Source organism: Saitoella complicata (genome assembly GCF_001661265.1).
Source record: "Saitoella complicata NRRL Y-17804 unplaced genomic scaffold SAICOscaffold_9, whole genome shotgun sequence".
Classification (NCBI taxonomy): domain Eukaryota; kingdom Fungi; phylum Ascomycota; class Saitoellomycetes; order Saitoellales; family Saitoellaceae; genus Saitoella; species Saitoella complicata.
Genome location: NW_017567000.1, coordinates 166833 through 192384, shown reverse-complemented (window position 1 = coordinate 192384; position 25552 = coordinate 166833). Strand labels below are relative to the sequence as shown.

The 25552-nt window shown below is 51.2% G+C and overlaps 12 protein-coding genes across 12 annotated transcripts; 5 read left to right on the top strand and 7 right to left on the bottom strand.

Moving 5' to 3' along the window:
- Positions 1–7592: 7592 nt before the first annotated feature.
- SAICODRAFT_39538 (cysteine proteinase) lies at positions 7593–8081 on the top strand (the record flags this gene model as incomplete). The annotated part of the gene is made up of 1 exon (XM_019168613.1): positions 7593–8081. A coding segment is annotated over one exon (489 nt), but the record flags the coding sequence as incomplete, so codon positions are not given.
- A 2324-nt stretch (positions 8082–10405) lies between these two features.
- On the bottom strand, positions 10406–11587 carry SAICODRAFT_48224 (tRNA pseudouridine synthase; the record flags this gene model as incomplete). Its single annotated transcript, XM_019168920.1, has 1 exon — positions 10406–11587. A coding segment is annotated over one exon (1182 nt), but the record flags the coding sequence as incomplete, so codon positions are not given.
- A 544-nt stretch (positions 11588–12131) lies between these two features.
- Positions 12132–12723, top strand: SAICODRAFT_34680 (60S ribosome subunit biogenesis protein NIP7; the record flags this gene model as incomplete). Its single annotated transcript, XM_019168375.1, has 2 exons — positions 12132–12146; positions 12196–12723. 2 exons carry the CDS (start codon positions 12132–12134, stop codon positions 12721–12723), a joined length of 543 nt encoding a protein of 180 aa, XP_019024740.1.
- Positions 12724–12945: 222 nt separating this feature from the next.
- On the bottom strand, positions 12946–14499 carry SAICODRAFT_6883 (uncharacterized protein; the record flags this gene model as incomplete). Its single annotated transcript, XM_019170429.1, has 1 exon — positions 12946–14499. One exon carries the CDS (start codon positions 14497–14499, stop codon positions 12946–12948), a length of 1554 nt encoding a protein of 517 aa, XP_019024739.1.
- Positions 14500–14835: 336 nt separating this feature from the next.
- On the top strand, positions 14836–15616 carry SAICODRAFT_55836 (putative metalloprotease of the mitochondrial inner membrane; the record flags this gene model as incomplete). Its single annotated transcript, XM_019169407.1, has 2 exons — positions 14836–15333; positions 15389–15616. 2 exons carry the CDS (start codon positions 14836–14838, stop codon positions 15614–15616), a joined length of 726 nt encoding a protein of 241 aa, XP_019024738.1.
- A 227-nt stretch (positions 15617–15843) lies between these two features.
- Positions 15844–17218, bottom strand: SAICODRAFT_18662 (kinase-like protein; the record flags this gene model as incomplete). The annotated part of the gene is made up of 2 exons (XM_019165991.1): positions 17171–17218; positions 15844–17120 (listed from the first exon to the last, which is right to left on the bottom strand). The coding sequence occupies exon 2, from the start codon at positions 17026–17028 to the stop codon at positions 15844–15846; it is 1185 nt and encodes a 394-aa protein (XP_019024737.1). The 5' UTR covers positions 17029–17120; positions 17171–17218.
- Positions 17219–17336: 118 nt separating this feature from the next.
- On the bottom strand, positions 17337–18022 carry SAICODRAFT_222448 (uncharacterized protein). The gene has a single exon (XM_019166541.1). It carries the CDS (start codon positions 17534–17536, stop codon positions 17378–17380), a length of 159 nt encoding a protein of 52 aa, XP_019024736.1. The 5' UTR covers positions 17537–18022; the 3' UTR covers positions 17337–17377.
- Positions 17364–19009, bottom strand: SAICODRAFT_79192 (SCA7-domain-containing protein). The gene is made up of 4 exons (XM_019171144.1): positions 18801–19009; positions 18591–18749; positions 18076–18540; positions 17364–18021 (listed from the first exon to the last, which is right to left on the bottom strand). Exons 1-4 carry the CDS (start codon positions 18820–18822, stop codon positions 17537–17539), a joined length of 1131 nt encoding a protein of 376 aa, XP_019024735.1. The 5' UTR covers positions 18823–19009; the 3' UTR covers positions 17364–17536.
- Positions 18918–19717, bottom strand: SAICODRAFT_222397 (uncharacterized protein). The gene is made up of 2 exons (XM_019166540.1): positions 19457–19717; positions 18918–19398 (listed from the first exon to the last, which is right to left on the bottom strand). Exons 1-2 carry the CDS (start codon positions 19521–19523, stop codon positions 18965–18967), a joined length of 501 nt encoding a protein of 166 aa, XP_019024734.1. The 5' UTR covers positions 19524–19717; the 3' UTR covers positions 18918–18964.
- On the bottom strand, positions 19505–21027 carry SAICODRAFT_222380 (uncharacterized protein). Its single transcript, XM_019166538.1, has 4 exons — positions 20475–21027; positions 20282–20412; positions 20209–20231; positions 19505–20158 (listed from the first exon to the last, which is right to left on the bottom strand). Exons 1-4 carry the CDS (start codon positions 20722–20724, stop codon positions 19615–19617), a joined length of 948 nt encoding a protein of 315 aa, XP_019024733.1. The 5' UTR covers positions 20725–21027; the 3' UTR covers positions 19505–19614.
- SAICODRAFT_24849 (uncharacterized protein) lies at positions 20887–22091 on the top strand (the record flags this gene model as incomplete). The annotated part of the gene is made up of 3 exons (XM_019166808.1): positions 20887–21266; positions 21319–21547; positions 21597–22091. 3 exons carry the CDS (start codon positions 20887–20889, stop codon positions 22089–22091), a joined length of 1104 nt encoding a protein of 367 aa, XP_019024732.1.
- A 275-nt stretch (positions 22092–22366) lies between these two features.
- SAICODRAFT_70764 (mitochondrial carrier) lies at positions 22367–24959 on the top strand (the record flags this gene model as incomplete). Its single annotated transcript, XM_019170612.1, has 4 exons — positions 22367–23006; positions 23065–23554; positions 23876–24055; positions 24108–24959. Exons 1-4 carry the CDS (start codon positions 22429–22431, stop codon positions 24957–24959), a joined length of 2100 nt encoding a protein of 699 aa, XP_019024731.1. The 5' UTR covers positions 22367–22428.
- Positions 24960–25552: the final 593 nt, after the last annotated feature.

The following is a 25552-nucleotide window of genomic DNA, read 5'->3' as shown; positions in this document are numbered from 1 at the left end:
CCCCCTGCTGCCAAGTGCAAAATTCTTGACACAGCGCGCCTTAGCTGCATCTGCGGGGAATCAGACCAGACCACAAACAAGCCAACAACTCCATCATGGGATGGCTGATCACAATGCAAGAATTCTGGCCTAGATGGAAGTCTGCCCAGCCAAATATGCATGCTTGACAGCGGACGCTTGAACTGCCAGTTTTCGAGGCCGTGGACGACTGAAAATTTGATAGATGCCTCATTGTATATATGTCTTTATTGTATCAAGTTTTCGCTTCATTCTAGCTCGTGGTTGTTGAGCATTAAGCTTACGCAGTCTCTGTACTCAAATACAACGGTTTAGGTGGTGTAATTTATGCACATAGCCTACTGAATGGGTTAACTGCATGACTAAACCCCGACTTAGTGCCTGCATTTAGACACCCGTACAGTCGTTTTGTGAGGGGATGTGTCCGTGGGAATTCAAGTCGTCAGAAAATACATATAATGCTTACTTTGACTATTTATCATCATCCGCAAGGATAGGTTCAGGTCCCTGCAACTCAGCAGCTGCAAGCAAGGTGTCATGAACCGAAGAACTACTTCGAGTTTCATGATCTACTCGAGACTCGATTTGTCTCGGGTCCTATTATGGCTCATCTTATCTTCACTCCTCTCGTTCAAGATCTTGTTCTCGGCGCCACCGAGTTAACTACATGTGGAACGCCACCGCGCAAGGGTCTAGACCCTCGTCCGAAAAACTGTATATAAGGAAAGGCCCTATGCCTTCCTTTAGAGCTTCACTGGTTAACTCAATAAATTTGTCTCTCTATTCGAATAAGTAATTCGGTCATCTCGTCACACCTCGTCTAACTCGTCAGATCTCGTCCCGAAGTACTTGCAGTATCCCTTTTTGTCTCAACCACATTACCCAAGGCCATTTCACGACTGCTGTCGACATAAGCTGTAAGCTGTTCCTGGGTTAATGCCTACCCGCAGTTCGTGAACATGTTGAGGAGTTTGTCGCTTTGTGAGTTGATATAGTCAAGTGCGCGGCGTATGAAGTCTTCAGGTTGTGACTTAGCAAACTCATGCTCGTTGTTCTTCTTCATCCAGCTTTTCATCATACTGAAACAGAGCTCAATTGGATTTAGGTCTGGGGAGTAAGGTGGTAGGAAATGGATTTGACAGCCGGCTCTTTCGACTAGCAGTTCAGCAACCCCTGGATCGTGACGACTACGACAATTGTCGAGTACAACAATGCTATTGGGACCAGGGTAAGGCCCTATGATTGGTAGGAGTTCTTCTTTGATGAATTCGACAAAGCGGTCAGCATTGAAAGACCCCTGAAAGAACCACAAAGCACGGAGACCTGTCGGGGTGAGTGCCGGCAATGCACTCCAGCGCTTGGAGTGAGTGAGAGTGCGGTCTTCAATGGCACGGTTTCCAGCGGGAGCACAGCCAAATTTGCGGTGAGCGCTGCGCTCATCAACGGCTGATTCATCGAGGAAAATAAGCTGATCCTTAGTGTAGTAGGCCATTTCAATCGCATGGTTTGCCCATAGCATTCCATTACGCTGCGCTGCCCTGACGGTGAACACCCTACGGGTATATCCAACCTTGTGGAGGGAGCCCATGATCTGGAAACGGTTGAGATTGCAGGCGAAGGCTTCATTCATGAATTTGGCATAGTCTTCTTGGTAGTGAGTAGTGTTTTGGTCGTACAAGTACTGAATTTACTTCATACCATTCAGTGAATCCCTCCAGTAGCTCCACCTTACTCACTGCCCCTAAATGTTCGTCGAATTGTGGCTTGCGTCCACAAGTACGATGACGGGTACGCTCACTGGTGTCCTGCTCTTCATACCTCTTGACAATTCTATAAACGGTGTGGACTGAAGTATTTGCGATTTCACTGAGTGTGATGGGATTGGCTCCACTGATGTAATGGTGGATAACTAGACATCGGACCAGGTCGGAAATGATCTTCCCATGCATTTTTGGCTTATCCTGGCCTTCGTAGGCCTTCAATGGAGTTGTTTGGAGGTTGTTTTACGAGAGGGTATGCAAGATTGTGCGCACCTGCAGTGAGTTGTGTCAAGCATTCTGCACTTACTGCTTCGTGCAAAATTCTTGACGTAACTTTCCCATGTGTGCGCGAATCGCAAACTCCATATGACAAAAACCCCTAAAACAACATAGATAAAGGCCTCGGAGGTCGAGTAAGGGTTCAAACTGATCATACCTATCCTTAGCAATCACGTCGTGCCACCGATTTTGGGCCACAAGGCCTCTCTCAGTCGCTTCATGCTGAAAAGGTGTTTTCAGTTATAAGAAAGAAACGGACCCTGGAAGGTACTACAGATGCTGCTCTGGGTCCCATGAGATAGAAAGAGCTTAGATGAACATGTTCTGCGGGTGTTTTTCTTGATGCTAACAGTTTTTGAGGTTTGTGGATCAAAGAAGTGTTTTCGATGCTTTCATGCATGTTCATGCAACATCATGCACATGCGCCAAAATCCTTCATAATGTCACAACTCTATGAGAAACAGTACTACACGCGTTTCGAGGACATCTATCGATTCCTAAGAGTCTGATCTATCGACTTCTATCCTGAAATCGCCCTCCCAAGCCTTGTCTATGAAGATGGGGGGTTCATGAAACTATCCCCGCGCAGATAGGCGGTAAAATGCGCCGCGTCAAGAATTTTGCACACAGCAGTAGCTGTGAGGCCTCGCACGCGTACGTCAAGGTGGCGCTGTAACGTAGACAATCCGTCAATGACCGACAATGGCCAGTGAAGAAATTCCTGGTGATGGCGTGGACACGAAGATTGAGGAGTCAACAAACGTGAAGAACGGACGTCCGCCTCCGATTGATGAAAGTGACCGTAATATACCGGCAGCGAAGAGGCAGGCTACTATGGAGGATGGGCAGGAGAGTCCGGTGCCGCTATCGATCACGGCTCTGCAGGTTGAAGAAGTTGTGACGACTGATAGTCCGGAGACTGGATCTGACAGTAATACTGTCGACATACAAGTTGGACAATTGGCTATGCGGACGCCGGAGGTTGTTTATGAGCCCGGTGTCACACAAGAGCAAGAGGAAGAGGAAGTGAGGTCGAGCGCGACAGTTCAATCAACAAGTTCTGATACCGACGAAGTTATGGAGATTGCAACAACCGATTCAGAGGATCTATGTATTCTGGAAAGCCTTATCGAACGACACAATGCCGGTGATAAGAGTTTCGATTTGGCACAGGCTATCATCGATCAAGCCTGTAGAGACGCACGTGACGAGGATGAAGACCGAGCTTGTGCAACCATCGACCTGATCACGGTTTGGCTCCAGCAGGCCTTCCCCGATGTTAACGCCGCATCAGACAGCAACTCTGTTCCCTTGGAGATCTGGGGAATTCTCGCTCTGTTCATTAAGACCGTTCTCGACAACAAGTTGCACAGCTACAGACTACGCACGGAGGATCTTGTCGTAGCTCACCATAAGCTCTTGCACCAGGCTACGATATGGTGCATTCATGCTTTGAGGAAAGAGCTGCAAGAGCCCGGCAAGCCTTATGACAGGTTTTTTATATCCGCTCTAGGTAGGATGGTCCGAGAACCCTTTTCCCCAAAGCTGTTGACCAAGGCAACGCCGCCGCTGCATGCTTTCATCCTCATGGATGGGTTCACGTTATTGGCGGACTATGCCGCCATCCAATTTGCCCCAACAGCGCCGGGCACGTTCGAGGATCTGCTTCTCTCGCTAGCTTCTTTTGCGGACATCTGTATTTGCTCGGATAAACGTTCATCCTGGCTGATTGAGCTAGATGAGCAGGAAGTAGCTGAGTTAGATGTGATGTTGAAAAATATCGAAAAGTCCAAGCCGGCGATCGCGTCGCTTAGCAAGACTGCGATAACATTCTTACAGTATGCTATTGGGAGTCCGAAACCACCGAAGAAACCGGATATTGATAAGGATTTGGAGCAGCTGAGGAAGGTCTGGGCGTACTGGTGTGACCGCAACGCCTCGCTGTGCTGGACGTACGCCCCAGAGGACTCCCCACGCGACATCCGAAGCCTCGAACTCGATCTGATCCTTTTCATGCTCAAATCATCAGTGTCTGAGACAAGACTCGTGGGGATAGATATTCTCAGTGATACCGTCGTGCGAATCCTCGAAAAGGGACGACAGTGGAATGGATATAGTGGTCCGAATATCTGGGACCAGTGGCTCCTCAAATGGATGAGGACTGAGGATGTGGTGGATATTATATTGGGACAGGCGCCGGGAAGTGTGGTTTCGTTGTCCATGATTCGACGGAGTACTCGAAAAAACATCACGTTATGGTTGTACTTTGTCATAAACAAGGTGGTGGACGAGCCCCTGCTCCGGGCTGTATTAAGAGCGGCGTGTTCAGTGCGGGATGAGGCCCTCAAAGCCGAGATGTGGGAGATATGGAAGACGCTCGCTGGATCTGAGATCAGGGCCGCGAGGATCATGTTACAGCTCTTGACCGAGTTGCCTATCTTGGCGTTCCAGAAGGTCCATTTGATGAATATGGTGTGGAATCCGATGAACCGCTTTTTTGAACATGCGCAAAAGGAGCGGGAACACGCGGATATCATCGTCATGCAAACGCAATATGCGCTGTTGAGGAAAGCTGCTACAGCGGCGGAGGATACGACAGCGAGTCTTGTGGAGGTGACGAATGGGATCGATTTGTATGACTTTGTGATTCGTACTCTGGAGTCGACCAGGACGCACTGTCTTCCTGTGAAGGAGGATCTGAGAACTGTTGTTGGGCAAGCTGTTGAAAGCGTGAGGAGCGAGGCGCCATGTGTTTTGGCTGATGCGATTTTCATCTATGATTTTGGTGCTGCGTACTTTGCGGACTTGCTTCCAGATGCAAGAGAGTTGGAGCGGATATATGTTGACGATCTGTTAAAGTGGATCGGCCTCCAGAGGGCGCTTTCTTTCAAAAGCGACGCGAGGAGTGTCCACGTTGACAGACTTCTGCATACCAGGTTATACCGTTGGGGACAGATGGGACGTCTGTCGTCCTGGCTCTATATGCAGGATGAGGAGAGGTTTGAGCGTGTATGGGAGGCTCTCGTGGTGAATCCTCTTTCCGTTACTGCTAGGGAGGAAATCTTCGCCATTTTCAAGACTTGGGCGACGATGAAGGAGAAGTATGGGTTGCCGTTGACTATTCTCACGAGGATGATGAACCTGATCGAGCCTTCGTCCCTAACCATGAGTTCGGTGGGGCTTGTTTACGCTGTATCGTTTAAGTCATCGATTGAGACGCCAGGCTTCGCACCCGCGAAACTATTTGAGTTGTTGTGGCCCTTTCTCTTGGGTTGCTCGACGTCCGAAGTCTTTGAGCAGATGAAGAAGTGGACGGTTAATGCCGTTTTGGCGCTGCATAAAGGGCAGAATGCTGCTGAGGTTGAGGATAGAGACGCCTTTCATGCTCATGTTATGGAGGTTTGTATCAAGGAGCTTCAAGAGATTGCTTCTCCATTTGCGGAGAATCCTTTAATGCCAGAGGAACATCTCGCTCGGTTTCGGCGTGTGCTACTGTTTATGTATGGCTTCATGGATGGCTACAATGAGAAGATCTCACGGTTCAGGCTCCAGAGGCAGGGGGAAAACTCTGATTCGGAAAAGTCGGTCATTGGCAGGAATGTGATCCATGTGACGCTCAAGATTTTCCACAACAATCAGCCTATGAGAGATGAGTATGCTACGTTTGACTTGCGTGATACTCTCTCGAAAGTTCATCAGAAGGCCGCTAGAATCGCGCAATGGGAGGATATCGAGCTACAGATTTGGCGGAATCAGGCTTTGGTGTCTCTGCCGCCTTCGGACGATCTGATGTTGGATTCTATTTCTCTTCACGATAACCAGATCTACGTTGTCCAGAAACCTGCGCCGGCGCTGAAGGACCAGCGTGTTCTCGCAGCCATGGATATCACCCCTCTTCGGGTGTTTTATAATATGTGGGCACAGGTGAAGGCATTTCTGTCATCGCAGTCCGGATTTGCTGAAGCTGTATGGGAATTGTTGCAGGACTTGCCTGTGTATATGCCCCAGGCTCATGCTACGTTACATGAAGATTATACGGGATTCAGTCTCTCTCCGCCTGCATCGGTGTTCTATTTTCTCTCCGACATTCGCCAGCTCAAGATTATTCTAGATGAAGATCCTGGTGCACTGACCGGAGATATGGCTATGAACCTTTCCCAGCGATTGATGAATGCCTTTATGGAGTTGCAAATTGATATTTCGACCTCGGCAGAACAGATACGTGGGATTGCTATAGAGTTGCTCTACACTCTCGCTGAATTACTTCGGAAGCAAGTGGATGAAGTTCAGAAGGTTGACGGTTCTGCTGTCCATGCATCCGAACAGTCATTCGTGATGAAGCTCTTGAATGTCACGCAAGTAAACCACGATGACAATTCTTCTATTGATCTGTGGGTGTTGCTTGCGAGGGCGATGGAAGTTATGTTGCTTCTACTGGTCAAGAACTCGACGTTATGGGATTTCATATGTGCAGGCCATATGGCCGACTTTGCTGCAATGTTGAAGACCTGTCTCCTTGCTTCAACATCTATCCATGCCAGACAAATTAGTTGCGCTGCTGTACAGTACTTTTACGATTTTGTTGTCGGGAAGCCTATCCTTTCCGAGTCTTCGGAACACCCGGCGGCCGTTCTTGAACGCGAAGTTATGACTCTTGTTCCGGTTGCAGAGAAATATTCGACGAACGCGGAATTCTTCCGACTGGCCGAACACATCCTGAAGCTTTGGAGTGCGAAGTGTGAGGACGCCTCCAGGATGCAGATACTTTTCAAGGAGTGGATGAAGTTGCTACTGTCTCACGAGAGCATTGAAAGCGCAGATTCGTCCCGTCAGGACAGTTTTGTTGAGGGAGTAAGCACTCTACTGAGTTGTCTGATCAAAAGCCAGCAGGAAACCAACAGCAGGCTGGTCTGCTCAGGTGATAACCTGCGAGGACTGTTTCAGCTACTCTTCCTTCCCAACATACCGCAACACGCGGAAGATCTGAAAGCTTTCAAATCGCGTTGCTACCATGAACGCACTCGTGCTGCTTTGTATGAGCTAATGAGCAATTTGACCGAGACTCCTGAGAAGGTGCGCATGTTACTTGAAAGAATCACGGATGTCTTGAACAGCGCGGAAGAGTCGGGTGCCCTTCCTCCCCTCCTTCGCCGCGAATGGCTCGCCAAAGCCCCGTCTGGGTTTTGCGGGATGAAAAATCTCTCGAACACTTGCTATGTGAACTCGGTGGTCACGCAGCTATATATGAATCCCTCTTTCCGTCAATTCGTTTTTGATCTACCTGTTGAGCATCAGACGGAAGAACCCACAGCGGACGAAGCTTCACCCATGGACCTGTTGATCAAACTCCAGCGCTTATTTGCTGATCTTCAAACGAGCAAGCAGAAGTTCATCGATCCCACTTCTTTCATCCAGACGATCAAAGACTACGATGGCAAGCCCCTTGATCCTACAGTTCAGTTCGATGCAGATGAGTTCTTCAATATGCTTTTTGATCGCATCGAAGGTTGTTTGCCAGGTGCCGAAAAAGAGCGTCTGCGCAAGCAATATGGCGGCACTCTTGTTCAGCAAGTTATAGCGAAAGAATGCGGTCATCTTTCAGAAAGAGAAGAGGCGTTCAATGCGATTCAATGTGATATCAAGGGAAAGAGCACGTTGATCGACTCTCTGCGGGCTTACGTTGAGGGTGAAACTATGGATTCCGACAACCAATATCGTTGCGACCAGTGTCAGAGCTACGTGGATGCCTTGAAACGCACCTGTATCAAGAATCTGCCTAATCATCTGATATTTCATCTCAAGCGCTTCGATTTTGATTTCCAGACCATGCTTCGAACCAAGCTTAACGATCATTTTGAGTTTCCAATGAAGCTCTCGATGCGGGAATTCACTTATGACTACCTGCGATCCAAAGACACCGACAACAATGCAAACTCTACAGCGCCGTCAGTTTCGAAGTCGACCGAGTGCGCTGGTTTGGATGAGTATGAATTGGCCGGGGTTTTGGTTCACGGCGGTTCTGCCGAGGTACGTGATGCTTTGAAACCCTCTTACTGCTGCACATGCTTACCTTCAGAATACAGAGCGGGCATTACTTCTCTTACGCGAGGATTCGCGACGAGAACTCGGACTCGAATTTCCGATGGTTTGAGTTCAATGATACTGAAGTAACGCCGTTCGACCCTGCGGACATAATGCAGATGTGCTATGGAGGGAGTGATGACACAAATGGCTCGCGGCAGCGCTCCTTCAATGCGTACATGCTCTTCTATGAACGTGTGCAACAAAAAGCTGAAGAGAATGTTGTCACGCCTCTCGTGCAAAAGACGCCTCAACCGCCTAATCATGCCCAAGAAGAGATTGCACTTGAGAACGCTAAAGCTGAAATGTCTTTATTTCTGGCCGATACTCAGCTGCTGGATTTCCTTGCATGTTTAAGTCAGCGAGCTCTGTCATTTGCTTCCGATGACCAACAAACACCAAGCAAGTCAGCAGAAATTGCGGAAGCATTACGCTCTAATGCATTGTCCGCGATTTTGGCATCCGTTTACGTTATCGCCCCGCGTATGCTGAAGTTTGACATGCATGGAAAGCGCCTCTTGAATGTCCTCCTTGAAGCTGGCAAGAACAACGTCGATGGAGCTTGTAACTTGCTTCGTTGCTTTCTGAACATGCCTGCCTTGCTCAAAAAGCTTATCCTCCAAGTGCAGCATGAGGATTGCCGCATGACTATGAGCCATGTCTTGTTGAAAGCCATCAAGAAAGTTCGGCAGAACGAACCTGCCCTGTATGGTCTTGTTGTGCCTCGGTTGAACTTTTACACTGATGACGAGAACGTTACAAGTCAACCATACCTGAGCAAAGGTATCATGAGACAATTTTTGGAGACAGTTTATGAGGCAATGGATGGACTCGGAAGATTAGCGCACAATTGGGATGCGTTGTTTCAGCTCTTGGCTGGAATTGCTGAACTTGGGTACGCCGAAGCAAGGGCGATTGCTGAGATGTTGATATTGAAGGTAAGTCGCCACGACGAAGGATGACGCAGGATGCTGATGGCCATGTGCAGGGTAGCTTGGAGTTCTTTGCTCACGGTAATATCACCGCGACTAATAGGAATACTGGCGTATTTGGTAGCCTCCGGCTCGGAAGCCGTAAGAAGTGGCCAAATTTCTCTTACCTCACCGAGTTCATCAGAAATGTTCTGGTACGGTGCAATATCTCATCTTTTAACCGTGACGGCGATGAAAGGACAGATAACAGCGGCGATATTGACGAAGATGTCGCCAATTTGCTCATGACTTATGGTTTCTGGGAACAGCTCATGTGGAGTGACAACAGCAAAACCGCTTTGGATTTATCCCGACATATCTTTGCCAAAGGCCATTGGGAAATCAAAAAGTACGCATGCAAGGAGCTCCTTGACGTCTTTAACGGCAACAATAACCAGGCCGAGATTGCACCGTTTCTTGCGGACGTTGTAATCGCAAGACACAGGGATTATGCGATAGTCTTCAACAAGGTTCTTCGAGCGCTAGACAAAGAAGTGTTGTTCGACAAAGGTATCCAGTGGTTGGCTTTCTTCGACCGCTTGTTGCATTGCAATCTACCCACGATCTCGACAATGGTTCATGATCGAATGCCTGACTGGATTCCTTGGCTTCTGTTGTCAAAGTCCCGTCATTGCAGGTTTACGGCCGCTAAAATCTGGCTTGACTGTTTCATCAACGAGGAACAACAGACAGAACTGCTCGACAGAGCAGAGCGAATGCTGCGCGCAGCTGACGAACTGATCGGGAGCAAGTGGGAGTCGTGTCTTCAAAACAGAGTCAAGCAAAGGAGGGAAACCCTGGGTGAATTCCTTGAAGTTTATGAGAAGACGGCAGAGTTCCTGGAAGACGAGAGTGCTATGAGGACTGTTGCGAGTATGTTCTTGCCCATGCACATTATGAATCTTTTTCTAACGTCGCTTTAGATTATCGTAGGGTCATTGAACGCACACTCTTGGACAGTGATTCAGACGATCTGGATGTGCCTCAAGTGCATTCAGAGGACGAAGAATACGAATTTGAGGATCTAGACTTTGACCAGATGGAGGACTGAGAAGCTGAGCTGAGTATCGAGTTAATCACTGATGCATTTGGAGTTCGTTGGCGCGAAGCATTTTCATTCTTATACCTCATATATCATTTACCTAGCTTAATACTAGATGCTTTGCTCATTTAACCCTCCATCTCCGCATTGTTCCCGTGCCCTTGCAATGCCTCCTTGTCTTCCTCATCCAAGACTTCCTTCCTAGCCGGCGCAGCCGCAGCGGCAGAGCCCTCGGAAAGCCCATCAATAACCCATTGCATATCCAGTCCATCCCACGTGTCAATGAATTGCAAGAATCTATCGAGCGTCTGTTCCTTTTCTTCCTCGGCGTAGATCTTGTCATAGATGTGCTTCATCTTAAAGTCCTCAATCTCCGTTTCGTACTTGTCGAAATTCAACGCAGGCTTCGCTGCATCGACGCTGATACCGCTTTCGAGCTTTCTGTTGTACGCATCGAAGATGGGACGCTCGAGCAACAACCCGAGCGAAGGGGCCTTCGGGATGTTGACCTTCACTGGTCCGAAGGTCTCCGAAATTCTTTCTACGGGCACGTTGTAGCGCGCCAAGAGCACCGCCATAGTAACCATCTTGCGAATTTGATGCAACATGAAACTCTGACCGTGGACCTTCAGGGACAACCATTCGGTGTCGTTGATGATCTTGGGGTCAGAAACGGTGAAAGTCTTAATGTATCTCTTGGAGGACGGATCGCGGAAGCCCTTACCGAGAGTGTAGTTGTGGTAGTTCTTGTTACCCTCGTAGGCCTTGAATGCAGCGCGCACACGCTCGAGGCGGTCCGCAGGCATACGGTAAGCCAACTTTTGACGGTAGTCCTCTATCTTGCCAGCGCGACTGCGCCTCGCCTCGACCTCCTCCTCGCTCGCCTCGGTCATCGTCGGAGCAACGTCCTTGTCGAAAGCAGCGAGAGCCTCGGCGACCTTTTCGTTGGCGGTCTTCCAGAAAGCCTCACCATCTTCACCGATAGTCGCACCTTCCTTCGACATCATCATCTTGTGAGCAGCTGACTCGGGAGCCGGAGGCAAGAAGGCGTATGATGGGATGAGATACTCGTAGACGCGGGAGTCGCAGAGCGTGCGAGGGTTGAAGGAGTTGATCGTGCGCACGATACCCCAAAGGCGGATCTGATCAGGGAGGTGAGAGTTGATCTTCTGAACGATCTCTGGGTCCTCGATGATGAGCTTGAGGGAGATCAAGTTGCAAGCGGCATGCACACCCTTATCCGTCCTGGCAGCACGCTGCAACGAGGACTTCTTCGGATCGTCAGAATTATCCTTCGAGATTGCACCAGCCTTGACAAAGGCATCAAACAACGCACTCTCAATAGTGTCATGGGGCTGGTTGAACTGAATTCCATGGTACCCAGTTCCACAGTAGCCAATCATACAAGCCACCTTCCTCTTCGGCTTCTTCTCCTCCGCAACCTCTCCAGGGGCCAACTCCCTCTTTACTCGTTTATTACCGTCACGCTCGCCTTCGTTGGCCCTCTTGTTGTTCGCTTTTCCATAAGCGCGTTGGTCAGAGCGTGACGGCTGCCTTTTTTTGGCATCATCGGTGGTAAGTCCGTTGTTGGGGAGGTAAGCGAACTGTTCATCCTTGACAGCACCAGATTCAGTATGGCCATCGGCGCCGGCGCCAGAGGCCTCGCCAGCGGGAGCATCATGCTCCGAAGTGGCAGCCGGAGCAGACTCTGTCGAAGCGACATTTCCGACGGGAGCAGGTGTGATCTGAACAGGCACAGCGTCTTCGCCAACAGTAAGCTTACTCGTATCGTTCCCCTCAGACATGTAGCCAGATCAAATGGCCGACTCTGCCTTTGTCCTCGAGACGACCTTTTCTCAATCACCAACTCTCGGCCACCCCCAGCCCCTGCTGCGCCTCGCTATCGCAGGAATTTCGAGAGGTTATCGATAGAGGAGCCCAAACGTCGAGAGCGTACCCCCCCCCATAAATCAGATCATAATGAGGCCTCTTACTGTACGTTGTTTGTCCTGGACCCGCTCTCCATTGCTAATTGTCTCGACAGGAACAAGAAACCCGAACTCTCTTCGAGAAGCTCGCCCAATACATCGGCCGCAACATCACCCACCTCATCGACCGCCCCGATGACCCCCACTGCTTCCGTCTTCAGAAAGACCGCGTTTACTACGTCTCCGACCGCGTCATGAAACTCGCCACCTCCATCGCCCGCGACAACCTCATCTCCCTCGGCACCTGTTTCGGCAAATTCACTAAAACTGGAAAGTTCCGTCTCCACATCACCGCCCTCGAGTACTTGGCGCAATTTGCGACGAGCAAGATTTGGGTGAAGCAGAATGGAGAGATGCCGTTTTTGTACGGTAACAATGTTGTGAAGGCGCATATCGGGAGGATTAGTGAGGATACGCCTGAGCATACTGGTGTTGTTGTGTATTCTATGAATGATATCCCATTGGGATTCGGTGTTACGGCGAGATCTACTGCGGATTCGCGTAAGCTGGAGCCGACCGCGATGGCTGCTTTCCACCAGGCAGATTGTGGAGAGTTCTTGCGTAACGAGGAGGAGTTGTTCTAGACGGCGCGTCGTGATCGGCCCCTGGGGCCGATACGGCTGTGGATCGTGGATTGTGTTTTATCTTCGTGTTGCACTTTTTGTTTTTCATTTTGTCATTTGGTTATATTCCGCATACAGGCGTTGGGTACGGGACACAATAAACATTACTTGGTACACTGCAATGACCTGCACTGCACTTCCATCCCTCTCATCCCATTCATCCACCCATCCTAGTCACGACCATTATCTCGATCCCAAGCCCGACAACGCCGTCCTCCAACTGTGCTTCTTTCCCCTCAACTTCCCCATGAACCCACCTTTCCCACCATCAACCTCCTCCCTGTCCACGGAACTAACCGAACTCGCACTACTACTGCTTCCACTACTTGCCAACCCCACCGGTTCGACCTCCTCCTTCCTCTCATTATGCTCCTCTTTCCACTTCTTCAGTTTCTCGTCATCACGACTAAGCGCCCGGACTTCAAGTCCAGGGAGGTTATGTTCCAGGAATTTCTGGAAGTCGGGGAGACGGTCGGCTGAGGGCATATATGTCCCGGAATCGTTGTCGATGACGAGGATATACTTCGAAAGGTTGATCTTTGGTTTCAGTGACGATTGGTGATGGTCTTTCCGCTCGTGTTTGCTCCAGTCAATATTCCCCTCCTCACCATGCTTCTTCGCCTCCTGACTCCGCTGAACCTTATCCGCGTTCTCCATAACAGCCTCCTCAACCTCCGGTATGACATCCACCTCTGAATCATCCCGCCCATTGGTCATGCTGTTATCATCCTCCCCATCCTCACTCCCCCGTCTCCGGATAAAGAACTCGCCGGAACATACCACGACAGGAGCAGCGTTTGCATGCATACTGTGCTTGCTCAAGTGATCAATCAGATACTGACTTCCCGTCTCCGTGAAATGCAAAACACCGTCTAGGGTAATCGCGTACGTAAACAATTTGTCCTTCGTCCTATCCTCTCTATCCTCCACGCAGTCCGTCATCTCCAGCAGTACGGCCGCCATCTGTTCCCGCTCGATTCGGCCATAGATGGTTTTCCGGTCATAGCCGTAGATGGTGTCATGTTGGCTCTTGACTGCACGACGGATGAGTCGGCCTTTGATGTTATCGGCGAACATGGAGACAATCTCCGGGCGTTTCATTGTGTATTCAAACTGCAGATCCTGCGGTACATCGAGGAGTTGGAGACGGAATGCGAGGAAGGCGGGGGCGTCGTCGGTGTCTGTGGTCCCTGCCATGCGTCCAACGAGTGGAGAGCGATGGATGCTGTATTTTCGGGGACCTAGAAGGAGGAGGCGTCCGGGTGACTTTTCTGATTTGGTGATGGTGATACGCAGTTTGACCATTGCATGTGCCTGTGCCCGTTTTGGGTGCATCATACCCAGCAATGCCGTGCCAAGCAGAATCCTGGGATTCGATTTCCGCTTGTGGATGTGCACTTCGATCTCCTTCTCTCCTCCGTCCACTAGTGCTCCCAAATCATCCAGCATGTACTCCCCTTCTCCCAGTTTATCGTCTGTATGCTTATCCGGATCCTCATCCTCCAACTTCAATTCGAGGCGCGCACCGGATCGGACACCAGCTACATGCCACCAATCATTGTCCCATGTCGGTTCCGTGGTGTTGTGGACCGTATCAGTACGGTAGATGAGTGAATCGTCGTCGTTGTTTTGGATTCTTGCGATGATGTACGGGTCTGAGTCGCCGTGGAAGAAGTCGCCGACTGGTAAATTGCAGGCGCTTACGAAGCCGATCTTGACGTCGAACTGATTTCCCATCCTGTTGATCAATGGGTGATAGGGCTGGTGGTGAGGTTGTCGAGGTTTGAATTGGGTGATTTCAGCCGACACGTCAACGGGGCGCATGGGTCAATGCGGAGCGCCCATGCATGACAGAACCTTATCCTCGAAAATGAGCCTGTGAAGCAGTTTATGTGGAAGACGAGAGCGGGATCATCTCCAATTGCAACTTGATCGTTCAACATACTGACATGTGCTACAGTTGAGTCTGTCTCCGATTTTGTACCGTATGGCCGGCGCTGCAGGAAGCTGCGCAATTCTGCACGTTGTCGACTCCAAAAAGTGTACGACGCTTGCGAACACCAACATACCAAAATGTCGTCCGCTCCATCAATAGAACCTACCGACGTCCCTCCGGCAGCCGCTCCTGAGCTCGCGGTTCCCGCTGGCCCTGCCAACGTCGAACCCGCTACTGGCTTTGAATTCTACCGCACCCAATTCGCCCTCCTCGCCGGCTTCACCGTCCCTCCCGAAGCCAAATCCCGCTTCGAAGCCCGCGCCGCGCAAATCTTCCACTCCCGGTGCGAATCCCTCCGCGACCAAACCCTCGTCGGCTCCCCCAGCGTGATCTTCATGCTCAAAAACCTCCGAGAAATCCATGCAGAGATGGGGATAAACAAAATCATGTGCTCACCATGTAATGAGCAGAGAGCAGGAGGCTTTATTCCGGGTAGTGGGATCCTGTTGTGTGAGAATCGGATTATGGGTTTTGGGATGATGGAGGATACATTGACTCATGAGTTGATTCATGCGTATGATCATCAGAGGTTTGAGGTGGATTGGATGAATATGAGGCATCACGCATGCAGTGAGGTATGTCCACCTTTTGGTGTCTTCTTTCGAGGAGTTGACTGACGGTGATACACAGATTCGAGCATCAAGTCTCAGTGGTGAATGCCGGTGGTGGCGAGAATTCAAAAAGTACGGATTCGGCGACTTTGTAAAGCACCACCAAGCATGTGTGAAGCGAAGAGCGACTCTATCAGTAATGGCACACCCACATTGCAGAGATAAGGAACATGCGGAGACGGTGGTGAACCAGGTGTTTGACTCGTGTTTCGCGGATACAAGACCGTTCGACGAGATTTACCGATAAGGAGACGGATGATATACCTATAGACAACGCGTAAAAGAAAGAAAACTCTTATCTCGTTATAATTATATTAGTTGTTGACGAATAGTCACCCAGTAAGGATACGAAAGCTCCGCCACTATGAATACGGCCCATAGATAACAGCAGAACCACACAATAACCGAAACTCCAATACCTGACATCATACGTCCTCATTCCTTCCATCAACTTCCCAGATCCAGCGGTCTGACTCACTGCTGATCAGAAGGTCCCCGATTCTCCCACGTCGGCCTATGCTTCATAATCCACGGATGAAACGCAACCTGATCAACCGACATCCTCTTATCCGGATTATACTGCAACAACTTCGTAATCAAATCCTTCGCCTCGGGGCTGACATAGTCCGGGATCTTCAAATCAACCTTCGCGATTCTCTTATAGGTCGCTGCATACCCGTTCAAATCCTCAAATGGTGGGTTACCGACGAGGAATTCGTAGGTTAGGACACCGAGAGACCAGAGGTCGACATGAGCACCGTGTTCTTTTCCTTCGACCATCTCGGGAGGGAGGTAGTCGAGGGTTCCACAGAGGGTTGTTCGTCTGCTGTTGGGGGCGTGTACACTCCATCCAAAATCACTGATCTTGATCTCGCCGTTCAAACCGACAAGAATGTTCTCCGGTTTGATATCACGGTGAATGACGTGCTTCTTGTGCAAGTATGACAGAGCCGCCGCCATCTGAAAGATATACTCCGCAGCCTTCGGCTCTGAGAACCTCCGCTTCTTGCGTAGAATCTTATACAACTCTCCCTGTCCAGCAAACTCCAACACCAAGAAAATTCGCTTCTCGTCATGAAAGTGTCCATACAACCGCAGAATATTAGGGTGTCGCAAATTCGATTGAATCTCGATCTCTCTCCGCACTTGCTTCTCAACCTTACTCTGCATCAACTCACTCTTGTGCAGGACCTTCAATGCGCAGACGAATCCCGTCCGCTTCTCCTGCGCCAGGTAGACACGTCCGAACTTTCCCTTTCCGAGCGGTTTTCCGATCTCGAACATACTCAAATGCAATTCCCTAGGCATCCCCTGCGCAGCTTGACCCTGTGATCTGCGGTCAAGCGACGTACGCTCCTGTTCCGCCGTGCCCGATCCACTCCGTCTCGGCGACGTCGGCGGAGGCGGCGGAGGCGGCATCTGTGACGACCGCCATTGTCCTGCCGGGATGTTAACCGTTTGCTGAGGCTTCTGCGATACGAGATTCTGGTTGTGGACCGCGAGTTTAAGGAGGGGATGGCGTGTCGCTTGGCTTTGCGAGTTCACGGGTTTGCCGAAGTTTGATTGTTTTGCGAGGGAGGTGCGTTGGTTTGGGTTGGCGTTCTCGTTTGTTGAGACGGAGATTTTGGACATTCGGGATTCTAGTGATCGAACCGACATCCTGGCGGTTACAGTTGACTGTTAAAGGAAGTGTTGGATGCTGTCGTAGTGGATTGTTAAGTGAATGGAGAGAGTAGCGAGTGTCGTCAAAGCTGTAAGTAGGAGTCAGAGCACTGCAAGAGAGCATGCGAACCGAACTTACAAGTTCCTTCCGGATCAAGGATGCAGGTTGTTCGTTGTAAAGACTGTCTTATGTTCGATCATGGTCGTTAACGACGCGCCCATAACAAACACCGTCGTCAAGCCACCAGCCACAGAGGCGCATGTTCCCCAGCTCACAAGAGATATCGATACAAGGAATATTAGGAGCTGGATGCGAAAGAAAGGTCTTAAATCATGTCAGTATTAGTTATAGAGCCTTGTCATGCATCTCCGGCTCTGGCAACAGCGGTGTCGCCGTCCTCTTCTCGAGCAATAAAGAAACGCCATAAAAACCGAATCCCAATACTCTCAGTCGCATAACCATTGCCCAACCCAGACTCATCTCTTCTCCCTCATTGCACGCCATCTAACTCCCAGCCTGCGACCCACCCTGCACCGGAAACGGCAAGACCCTAGACGCAAACCCTGGCGCCCCCATATTCTGCATATTCATCCTCCCTCCACCAAGCGCACTCGCCATCCCCTCCCGAACCCTAAAAAACATATTACGCCTCCTCCCACTCGTAATGACCCTCCTTTCCAACGGTCTTGCATAACTCCTCCCCACCCCTTCCATGACCATCGCCACCTCTTCGTCAGAATCCTGTGGCTGTGCGCCGGCTGATAGCTCGAATTCGTCGCGTTCCGGGGCTGGGGGTGGTAGCATTTTCTGTTGTTTTGCGGCGTTTTTCTTTTGGTAGGCAGCGAGGAGGATGTCGTAGGGTGCGGAGCGGCCGGGCACGGCACGTTTTGCGCCCATGGAGTGGGATTTACAGGTTAGGGAGCGGGCGCATTGGCCTCCCTGAGGGAGGGGGACACCACATTGGAGTTCGACGTTGACTGGGCCTTTTTCTGTATACCTTGTAAGTAATCAGTGTCAAAGACGTACGCTCTTTCAAGCTGTACCTTTTGGTTTCGGCGGCGCCGCTGTCTTCTTTGCTTGTTTCTCCTTCTTCTTCCTCTCCTTCTCCGCCTGTTTATCCGTCGTCTTTTCCGGCTTCTTACTCGTCGATGAACCCAAATTCGTAAGATCCGTCATCTCACCCGCCTTCCTCTTCTTCTCATTCTTCGTCGGGGTTCCCTTATCGCTGGCAATATCATCTGCCACACTTCTGGGCGGCAAAGCCGGTTTCTTCTCTGCTCGCTTTGTTGGTGATGTATGTGCTGGTTTCGCGGGGACGATTGCTGGACAGACGTCGAGGTGATCCGTGACTGCACTGCGCATGACCGGCTTCCCGCAGTGTTTGCAGCTAACGTAGTCCGCAGCATCCTGTAGAGGCCGTGATCCGAAGACTTTGTACTGTCGTGAATCCAGTTCGGAGGCTATTGGTGACTTTGGATATTCTGACCTGGCCATGGGGCTGGTGCCATCTGTGTTGTATGGGTCAGTCCCGATCTGTGAGTCCGCTGAAACAACTCACGTTCAGCCTCGACCTCCGCGGCAAACTGCTGCCATGACTGTCCATTACTTGACGGAGCAGTAACTCCCCTCACACCCGTAGCTGGCGCCTTCGATGCGCCGCTCTCTCTAAAGAAGTCCTGGACGGCAGACGACATCAGTGCCGCTGACGGCGACGCTGCTGTAAGCGATTGTTAGCAGTCGAAGATGCTCTACGGCAACTCTCGCCCACCTTGTCCATTCGTCTGCTGCATGTTTAACGTCGCCAAGTCAAGGATCTTGTGTGTCGGCTGTTTGGAGGTTATGGGTGTACGGCGGCTGCGTCGGGATGCATGACCGTGCCGCACACCTTTGCCAGACGTTTTGGGTTCAGCGCTACGTTATAAACTTCTACTTCTAAACAACCCCGCCGTTCGTCCCGTTTGTTTCCAGTCCCTTCAAGGCCATGTATCCAGTCTCAGTCCCACCAACAGTAAGATTACCGATGAGTTTCCGCCACTGCTCGTCCTCCCAACCCAGTAACGGCTTCTCCTTCTCCTCCGGCTCCGGATCCGCTTCCGCATTCAACAACGCCGCAAACTTATTCGTTACCGCTGAGAGAGTATCTACCGCCTTACCCACTGCATTTCTAGGCTGGAACAAATGCTCCTCATCCTCCTCCGACTGCTGCGAAACCGGCCTGGTATCAGGCATAGAGGACGACGGAGACCGAGGAGCGAGCAGGTTTGACAACTTCAAGAACACCTTTGCAGTATCCAAGGCATCATAACCAGCCTCATGTGCAAAAGTCTGATTATACGCCGCATAACGACGGAAATCGGGTTCAGTACCTGTATGCAGACAAATTAGCGAATCACGAATAAAAATCTTCAGTCTCTGTCAGCATACGTAAAGGAGGTTCAGGGATCGAGTCGGCCCATTTGGCGAGTGCTTGTAGATGTGTTTCCGGGAACATCTTCGAGACGTCGGGATCGCTCCGAGTAGCGAAATACTTCGTATCGAAAACACTGTTCGCACGAGGTCAGTCAGTGTCATCCAAAGCTTCGTCATAGCTCAAACATTGGAAGTAACCCATTCACCCCCTCCACAAACTCCCCTACCTCCTCCGGCAAAAGTCCGATGAACTTCCCCCAAACATTGACAAGGTCCATATAGAGGTTATGCCCAACAATAGGCTTCCCACTCTTCACGAGTGCCTCCACCACGCGTCTCAACCCAATCGCTTCCTCCAGCTCGCTCTCGAAGCGGGTGGTGCGTTCGGCTTCTTTCCGCTCGATTGCGGCTTTGTTTGTTCGCGTGATTTGTATCCAGTCGTGGCGACTGCTCGCCTGTAACTCCGGGTACTCTTGTCTTAGCCACTGATACGCTAATCTCTTGAAGTAGGCATTCGGTCCAGTGTCAATATTTAAAAAGTGGTAATTCGGGAGTCCGTTGGGGTGTAAGGTGGGTGAGAGCCAGTCTTTCACGTCGGATGCGAGACGGTCGAGGAAAACTCGGCCAGGGGCGTCGACGTGGATTGAAGGTATTTTGTCGGGGGAGGATTCGGCGAATTTGGCGCGGACTACTGCTTCGTCGGCGTGGGAGAGATATCTGTGAGGTGTCAGCAGTTAAGCCGCGGAGACAAAAGGCCATCGCCCCACCTTACGCCTTCGCGGTATTGTTTCTGTTCGATAGGTTAGAACAGACGCGAGAAGGGATCTGAGGAGGACGAACATTGAAATCAAACCCATTCCCAATCAAGAACTCAATCGCACTCGCCTGCATCACAAACTGTCTATCCAACCCCATCCTCTGCGGCTGAATAGGCGAAACACTAAGATTATACGGTTTCGCAGCATACTCGCCTGCGGGTCTGTGAGTTAGCCATCATCCTCGAACAAAAGGTTGGAGGTTGACAGTCGCTCACCAGTCAACCCATCCCACCGCACACAGCACAGGCCCAACTGAATAACCTCATATTTCTCTGCTGCCTCCTTCGTCTCTGTATACCGTTCCTGCAAAGTCTGCTTCCCACCCCCTTTCGCCTTCGATTTGCCTCCGGAAGTCCATGACCTAATCCCGCTAAATTCGCAGTCAATCGCCACGAAATCTGCTTCGTTGATGGAGGAGATGATGGAGGGGAGGAGACGGGTGAATGCTGGGCCGGTAACGTCCATTTTGCGTTGGTGGTTGGCGTCGAGGGTCTGTGTAGAATTAAGGTTCGGGTCGCCGTGGGTGTACAGTAGCCCCCGCGCTCCGTCGAGTCGTCCGGTAACCAACACGTAGAAGAAGTACCGGTACTCCAACTTCCAACCAGATCAGAGAGTCAACCAACAACGATGTCGCCCCACGCTGAATCCGGTGACGTCCTGGCATCATCCGTTTCAAACCTAACAGGCGGCCGCCTGCCCTCACCCTCCATCCGCTTCAAATCCACCACCCAACTCTTCCTCGCCCGAAAGTTCCCGCAAGCCCTCCAAAAGGCACAAACCCTTCTCGACTCATCCGAGAGCGCATGGAAACTGAAAGCCTGGGGGTTATGGATCGCGATTCTGAATGCGGGAGCGGACATGAATGAGGATGCGGGAGTGGAGATGTGGGGGAAGGCGGAGTGGGAGAGGGTTAAGAGATTGGTTAGGGAGGATGGCGTTTGGGAGGAAGCTTGTCAAGTGTTCGAATGTGAGGAGATTGAGCTCAGCGTCGATGTGGTCGCGACCTTGTTCGTGTCTTCCTCCTTTCCTGCGTGCGCTTTAGGTAACCACGGACAATAGGACCCTCTCCTCCATCCGCCACGCCTCCAACCTCCAACCCCTCCAAACCCGGCTGGAACACCTCATTGCCTCCGCCCCGTCCTCCGCCGAGCTGACCGAACAAGTCCGAACCGAACACACCAAACTTCTCGAACTCTACACCCTACACCTTCTTCCGAAACTTGGGGAATGGGAGTATGCGAAGGAGTTTGTGGAGGGGAATACTGTATTGGTGGATGCTGAGAAAGACGTACACTGCCTTTGTTGCTGATAGTGGAACCAGCTAACGGAGTGTACAGATGTGGACGAGCACGCTAGAGTCGCTACAAGAAGGTGAGCGGGAACGCGCAGAGGCAGCGGAACGGGAGGCGAGGGAGGAGGCAGAGGAAGCTGCGGAGGCGTCGAAAGCCACGAAGTCATCGTCTTCGTCGCCGAGTTCGAAGAGCAGGAAGAAGTCCACCTCCCGAAAACCCGTAGTCGCCGAAATGAACGGCTCCACCACGCCCACAAAAGACCCTTCTTCCAACGCCGAAGACCCAATCGCACCCCCCTACGCAGCCAGCGCCGCTGCCCTCCCATCTTCCTCAAGTCTCTCGCGCTTCACGAAATTCTCTTCCTTCCTCTTCTCTGTCACCTCCAAATACCGCAGCATTTTGCGGTTATTGTTTATGGTTATTGCGATCGTGGAGGTTGTGAGACGGGAGAGGGTTAGGGAACGAGTGAAGAGGGGGTGGGGAGTTGTTTGGGAGAAGGTTTGGCAGACTGTTGGGATGGCGAGCAAATTAACGTACTAACTTTTGGAGGAAATATTCATGAGAGGGTCTGGTGGGACAGGATGGGGATGGCGTGGGATGCGGGATATGATCATGAGAGGGTAATTTGTACGATTAGGATGTACGATAGATTTATGATGAGCTGAATGGTAATAACGAGGTTGAGGTTTTTGTGATTTCACCTTGATGCCTTGGACTCGATCCTCGGAGCAATGCCCACCTCCCGCCATCACGCCGACAACCCCCCCGAGTTTTCCTGCATCACCCCACACGTCGCGATCATGACGTCCTTCCTACACCTCCCCACTTCTCCAATTGCAACCGTCAACACCAATTCACCAAGGAAGAGAGAAACATAATGACTGACAGGCAATACGACATTATCGTCTACGGCGCAACCGGCTACACCGGCACCCTCGTCGCGCAATACCTTGCCCGCAACGGCCCCACAAGCCTCTCTTGGGCCATCGCTGGTCGTAACCACACCAAACTCCAGTCCACGCTGACCTCTCTCAGATCGCTTTCTGGATTTGCGGACAGGAAAGAACCAGGGATCGTGGTTGCTGATAGCGGAGATAAAGAGGCGCTGTTGGAAATGGTGAAGCAAACGAAAGTGGTGATCAGCACCACGGGTCCATTTTTGAAGTACGGGACGCTCTTAGTTGAGGCTTGTGCTGAGTCTGGGACGCACTATGCCGATATTACGGGTGAAGTTCCTTGGGTACAGGATATGATCACTAAGTGCCACGACGTCGCGAAGGAAACGGGGGCTATTGTGGTGCCGCAGGCTGGGTATGACTCGTTGCCCTTTGATTTGGGGGTCGAGACGCTCGTTAGGGGAATGCGTGAGCAGGGGCAGGATGTAAAGGGAGTCAGGTTCGTGGTTGATAAGATCAGGGGTGGGCCTAGTGGTGGGACATTGGAAACCATTGCCAAGTACGCCTTCCTCAAGAGTAAGAGTCCGGGAGAGATCACTAATCGAGGATGCGTACAGTATGTTCGAGACTCTCCCGCTCAGAAAGATCCGTGAGGCGATGACGCCGTATGCGCTTTCCCCTGTTCCGCGTACACCGACCGCAACGGCGCCCGAGGTTGTGATGGATCCGCAGAGTGGGAAATATCTTGCGACTTCGTTTACGGAGAGGATGAATGGTGCAATTGTGGAGAGATCATGGGGTCTCCTGAATTACGGATCGGATTTCTCGTATCGGGAGTATTTGAATGTCGGGAAGCGGGTCTACGGGTATCTCGCGATTGTGCTACCAATTTTGGTTATGTCTATGTTGGCTACGTCTCCTGGACGCTGGATGTATAGGAAGTTGGTCAGGGAGGCTGGGACAGGGCCTACGAAGGAGGAACGCGAATCTGGATGTCTTCTGGCGAGGGTTGAGGGGGAGAGTACAGACGGGTCCGTCAAGGCAGGCGTCAAAATAACTGGAAAGCAAGACCCGGGATACGGGTTGACGAGTCTCATGTTGGCTGAGGTTGGTCTGTGTCTGGCATTCAACGTTGATGAGACCAGGGCGAAGACCATGGGTGGAGGAGTACTGACGACGGCATGCTTGGGAGAGCCCTTACGGGCGCAATTAGAGAAAGCCGGGTTCCTTTTCGAGTTTGAATTAATCAACTGAATTAAAGGTCAATGACGCGCTTCACGTGACGCCGGGGATTTCGCGCGGGGACCCCGCAAATCCGAAGCTGGCCCTTCACCCGAAGTGGTAGCGAGCAGCACATGCCGAGCAGTCTGAGCCAATGCTCCGATCGACCGTCTCGTCGTCTCCGAGATGGATTGTTATAAGGGGTAGCATACACCCCGGTCAATTGTACCCATCAACAACAATTACGACGACGACGACGACGACTATCTCAATATGCCAAGAGGAAACGACACCAAAGAGAGGACGCCCATGAGCGTGCACCTCATCGCGGGTGGTACCGCTGGTTTCATGGAGGCTATGTGCTGCCATCCCCTCGATACTATCAAGGTATGTCGTTGTGGTCTTCAGTGTCCCAATTGAATGCTAATGACAACGTCAGGTCCGAATGCAACTCTCCCGCTCCGGCCAATCCGGAGAGAAAGCCCGTGGCTTCATCAAAACCGGTGCCCTCATCATCCGAAAAGAAACACCCCTCGGTCTCTACAAAGGTCTCGGTGCCGTTATCACCGGTATCGTCCCCAAAATGGCAATCCGATTCTCTTCTTTCGAATACTACAAGACCGTCCTTGCATCCAAAGAGACCGGACAAGTCTCTACCACGGGTACCTTCTTCGCTGGTCTGTTTGCTGGTGTGACCGAAGCTGTCGCCGTCGTGACACCAATGGAAGTCGTCAAGATTCGATTGCAGGCGCAATCGCACTCCCTCTCCGACCCGCTCGACGTGCCCAAGTACCGTAACGCCGCACACGCCGCCTACACCATCGTATCCGAAGAAGGTGTCGGAGCCCTGTATAAGGGAGTCGCCCTCACCGCTCTCCGACAAGCCACGAACCAAGCAGTCAACTTCACAGCCTACCAAGAACTCAAGAAACTCTGCGTAAAATACCAACCACAATACGCCGATACCGAGCTTCCCTCATACCAGCACCTTCTCCTCGGTCTTGTTTCCGGTGCGATGGGTCCTTTGTCGAACGCGCCCATTGATACTATCAAGACTCGCATTCAGCGCGCGAGTAACCCGAGGGGAGAGAGTGGGTGGTCACGATTCATGACTGTTGCGAAGGATTTGGTGAAGCACGAGGGTATCCATGCGTTGTACAAGGGTATCACGCCCAGAATAATGCGTGTTGCGCCAGGACAGGCTGTTACGTTCGCTGTGTATGAGAAGGTTAAGGGAATGTTGGATTTGTTCAAGGAGAAGAGTTTGAAGGAGGTGTTGTTTGAGGAGTAAGCTGCTATACGGAAAGAAAGGGATAAAAGAAAGGAGAAAGGCAAGGAGATGATTATGGACGGACGATGTGCTGCTATATCTAATTATTCGCTGGGCGACGATGAGAACGAGGGACGCAGGTCGTGCGTGATGAATGTTTATTCACGGGCGCGTTTGTACGTTAGCTATACCAATTGATTCCATACAAGAACAATCACGTTTTGCTCCGTTCCCGGCGGATTTCGGACGTCAACCGCCGGAGAACGGGCCTACCTCGGCGGAACGGACAGGATTGAAGCTTAAGCTCACCACGCAAGCGAGTCAACACCACGACAGCCCTTCAAACGCCATCACTCTTTGAATGAGAATATCGAGTAGTTCTTTAACTTCATTGCTTCGGGTCCTTTCAGTCACAGCTCGCCGTCACGCGTACACACACCACCAGCCGCCGAGCGGTGCCCTGACCCGTGCATGCCGCGCTCCTGAAACTCCGAATGGCCAGGGTGCACGTCCTGGAAGGTGAAGACAGTTCAGCAATTGCAATTGTTCAGCTTGGAGGTTCATACTTTTCCCTGTGTTCGACTGGTACGGCATTGAGGCAATTCCGTACTATC

What these genes read in the sequence shown, in the direction of transcription:
- SAICODRAFT_79192 (XM_019171144.1), bottom strand. Translation starts at nt 18,822, where the DNA reads ATGCAGCAGACGAATGGACAAG. An exon ending in CGCGGAGGTCGAGGCTGAAC is followed by an intron (nt 18,541 to 18,590) that starts GTGAGTTGTTTC and finishes CATACAACACAG; the next exon opens with ATGGCACCAGCCCCATGGCC. An exon ending in GGCGCCGCCGAAACCAAAAG is followed by an intron (nt 18,022 to 18,075) that starts GTACAGCTTGAA and finishes CAAGGTATACAG; the next exon opens with AAAAAGGCCCAGTCAACGTC.
- SAICODRAFT_222397 (XM_019166540.1), bottom strand. Translation starts at nt 19,523, where the DNA reads ATGTTCCCGGAAACACATCTACAAGCACTCGCCAAATGGGCCGACTCG. An exon ending in GATCCCTGAACCTCCTTTAC is followed by an intron (nt 19,399 to 19,456) that starts GTATGCTGACAG and finishes GTCTGCATACAG; the next exon opens with GTACTGAACCCGATTTCCGT.
- SAICODRAFT_222380 (XM_019166538.1), bottom strand. Translation starts at nt 20,724, where the DNA reads ATGGACGTTACCGGCCCAGCATTCACCCGTCTCCTCCCCTCCATCATC. An exon ending in GGAATGGGTTTGATTTCAAT is followed by an intron (nt 20,232 to 20,281) that starts GTTCGTCCTCCT and finishes CCTATCGAACAG; the next exon opens with AAACAATACCGCGAAGGCGT. An exon ending in CAATACCGCGAAGGCGTAAG is followed by an intron (nt 20,159 to 20,208) that starts GTGGGGCGATGG and finishes GACACCTCACAG; the next exon opens with ATATCTCTCCCACGCCGACG.
- SAICODRAFT_222448 (XM_019166541.1), bottom strand. Translation starts at nt 17,536, where the DNA reads ATGGCGTGCAATGAGGGAGAAGAGATGAGTCTGGGTTGGGCAATGGTT.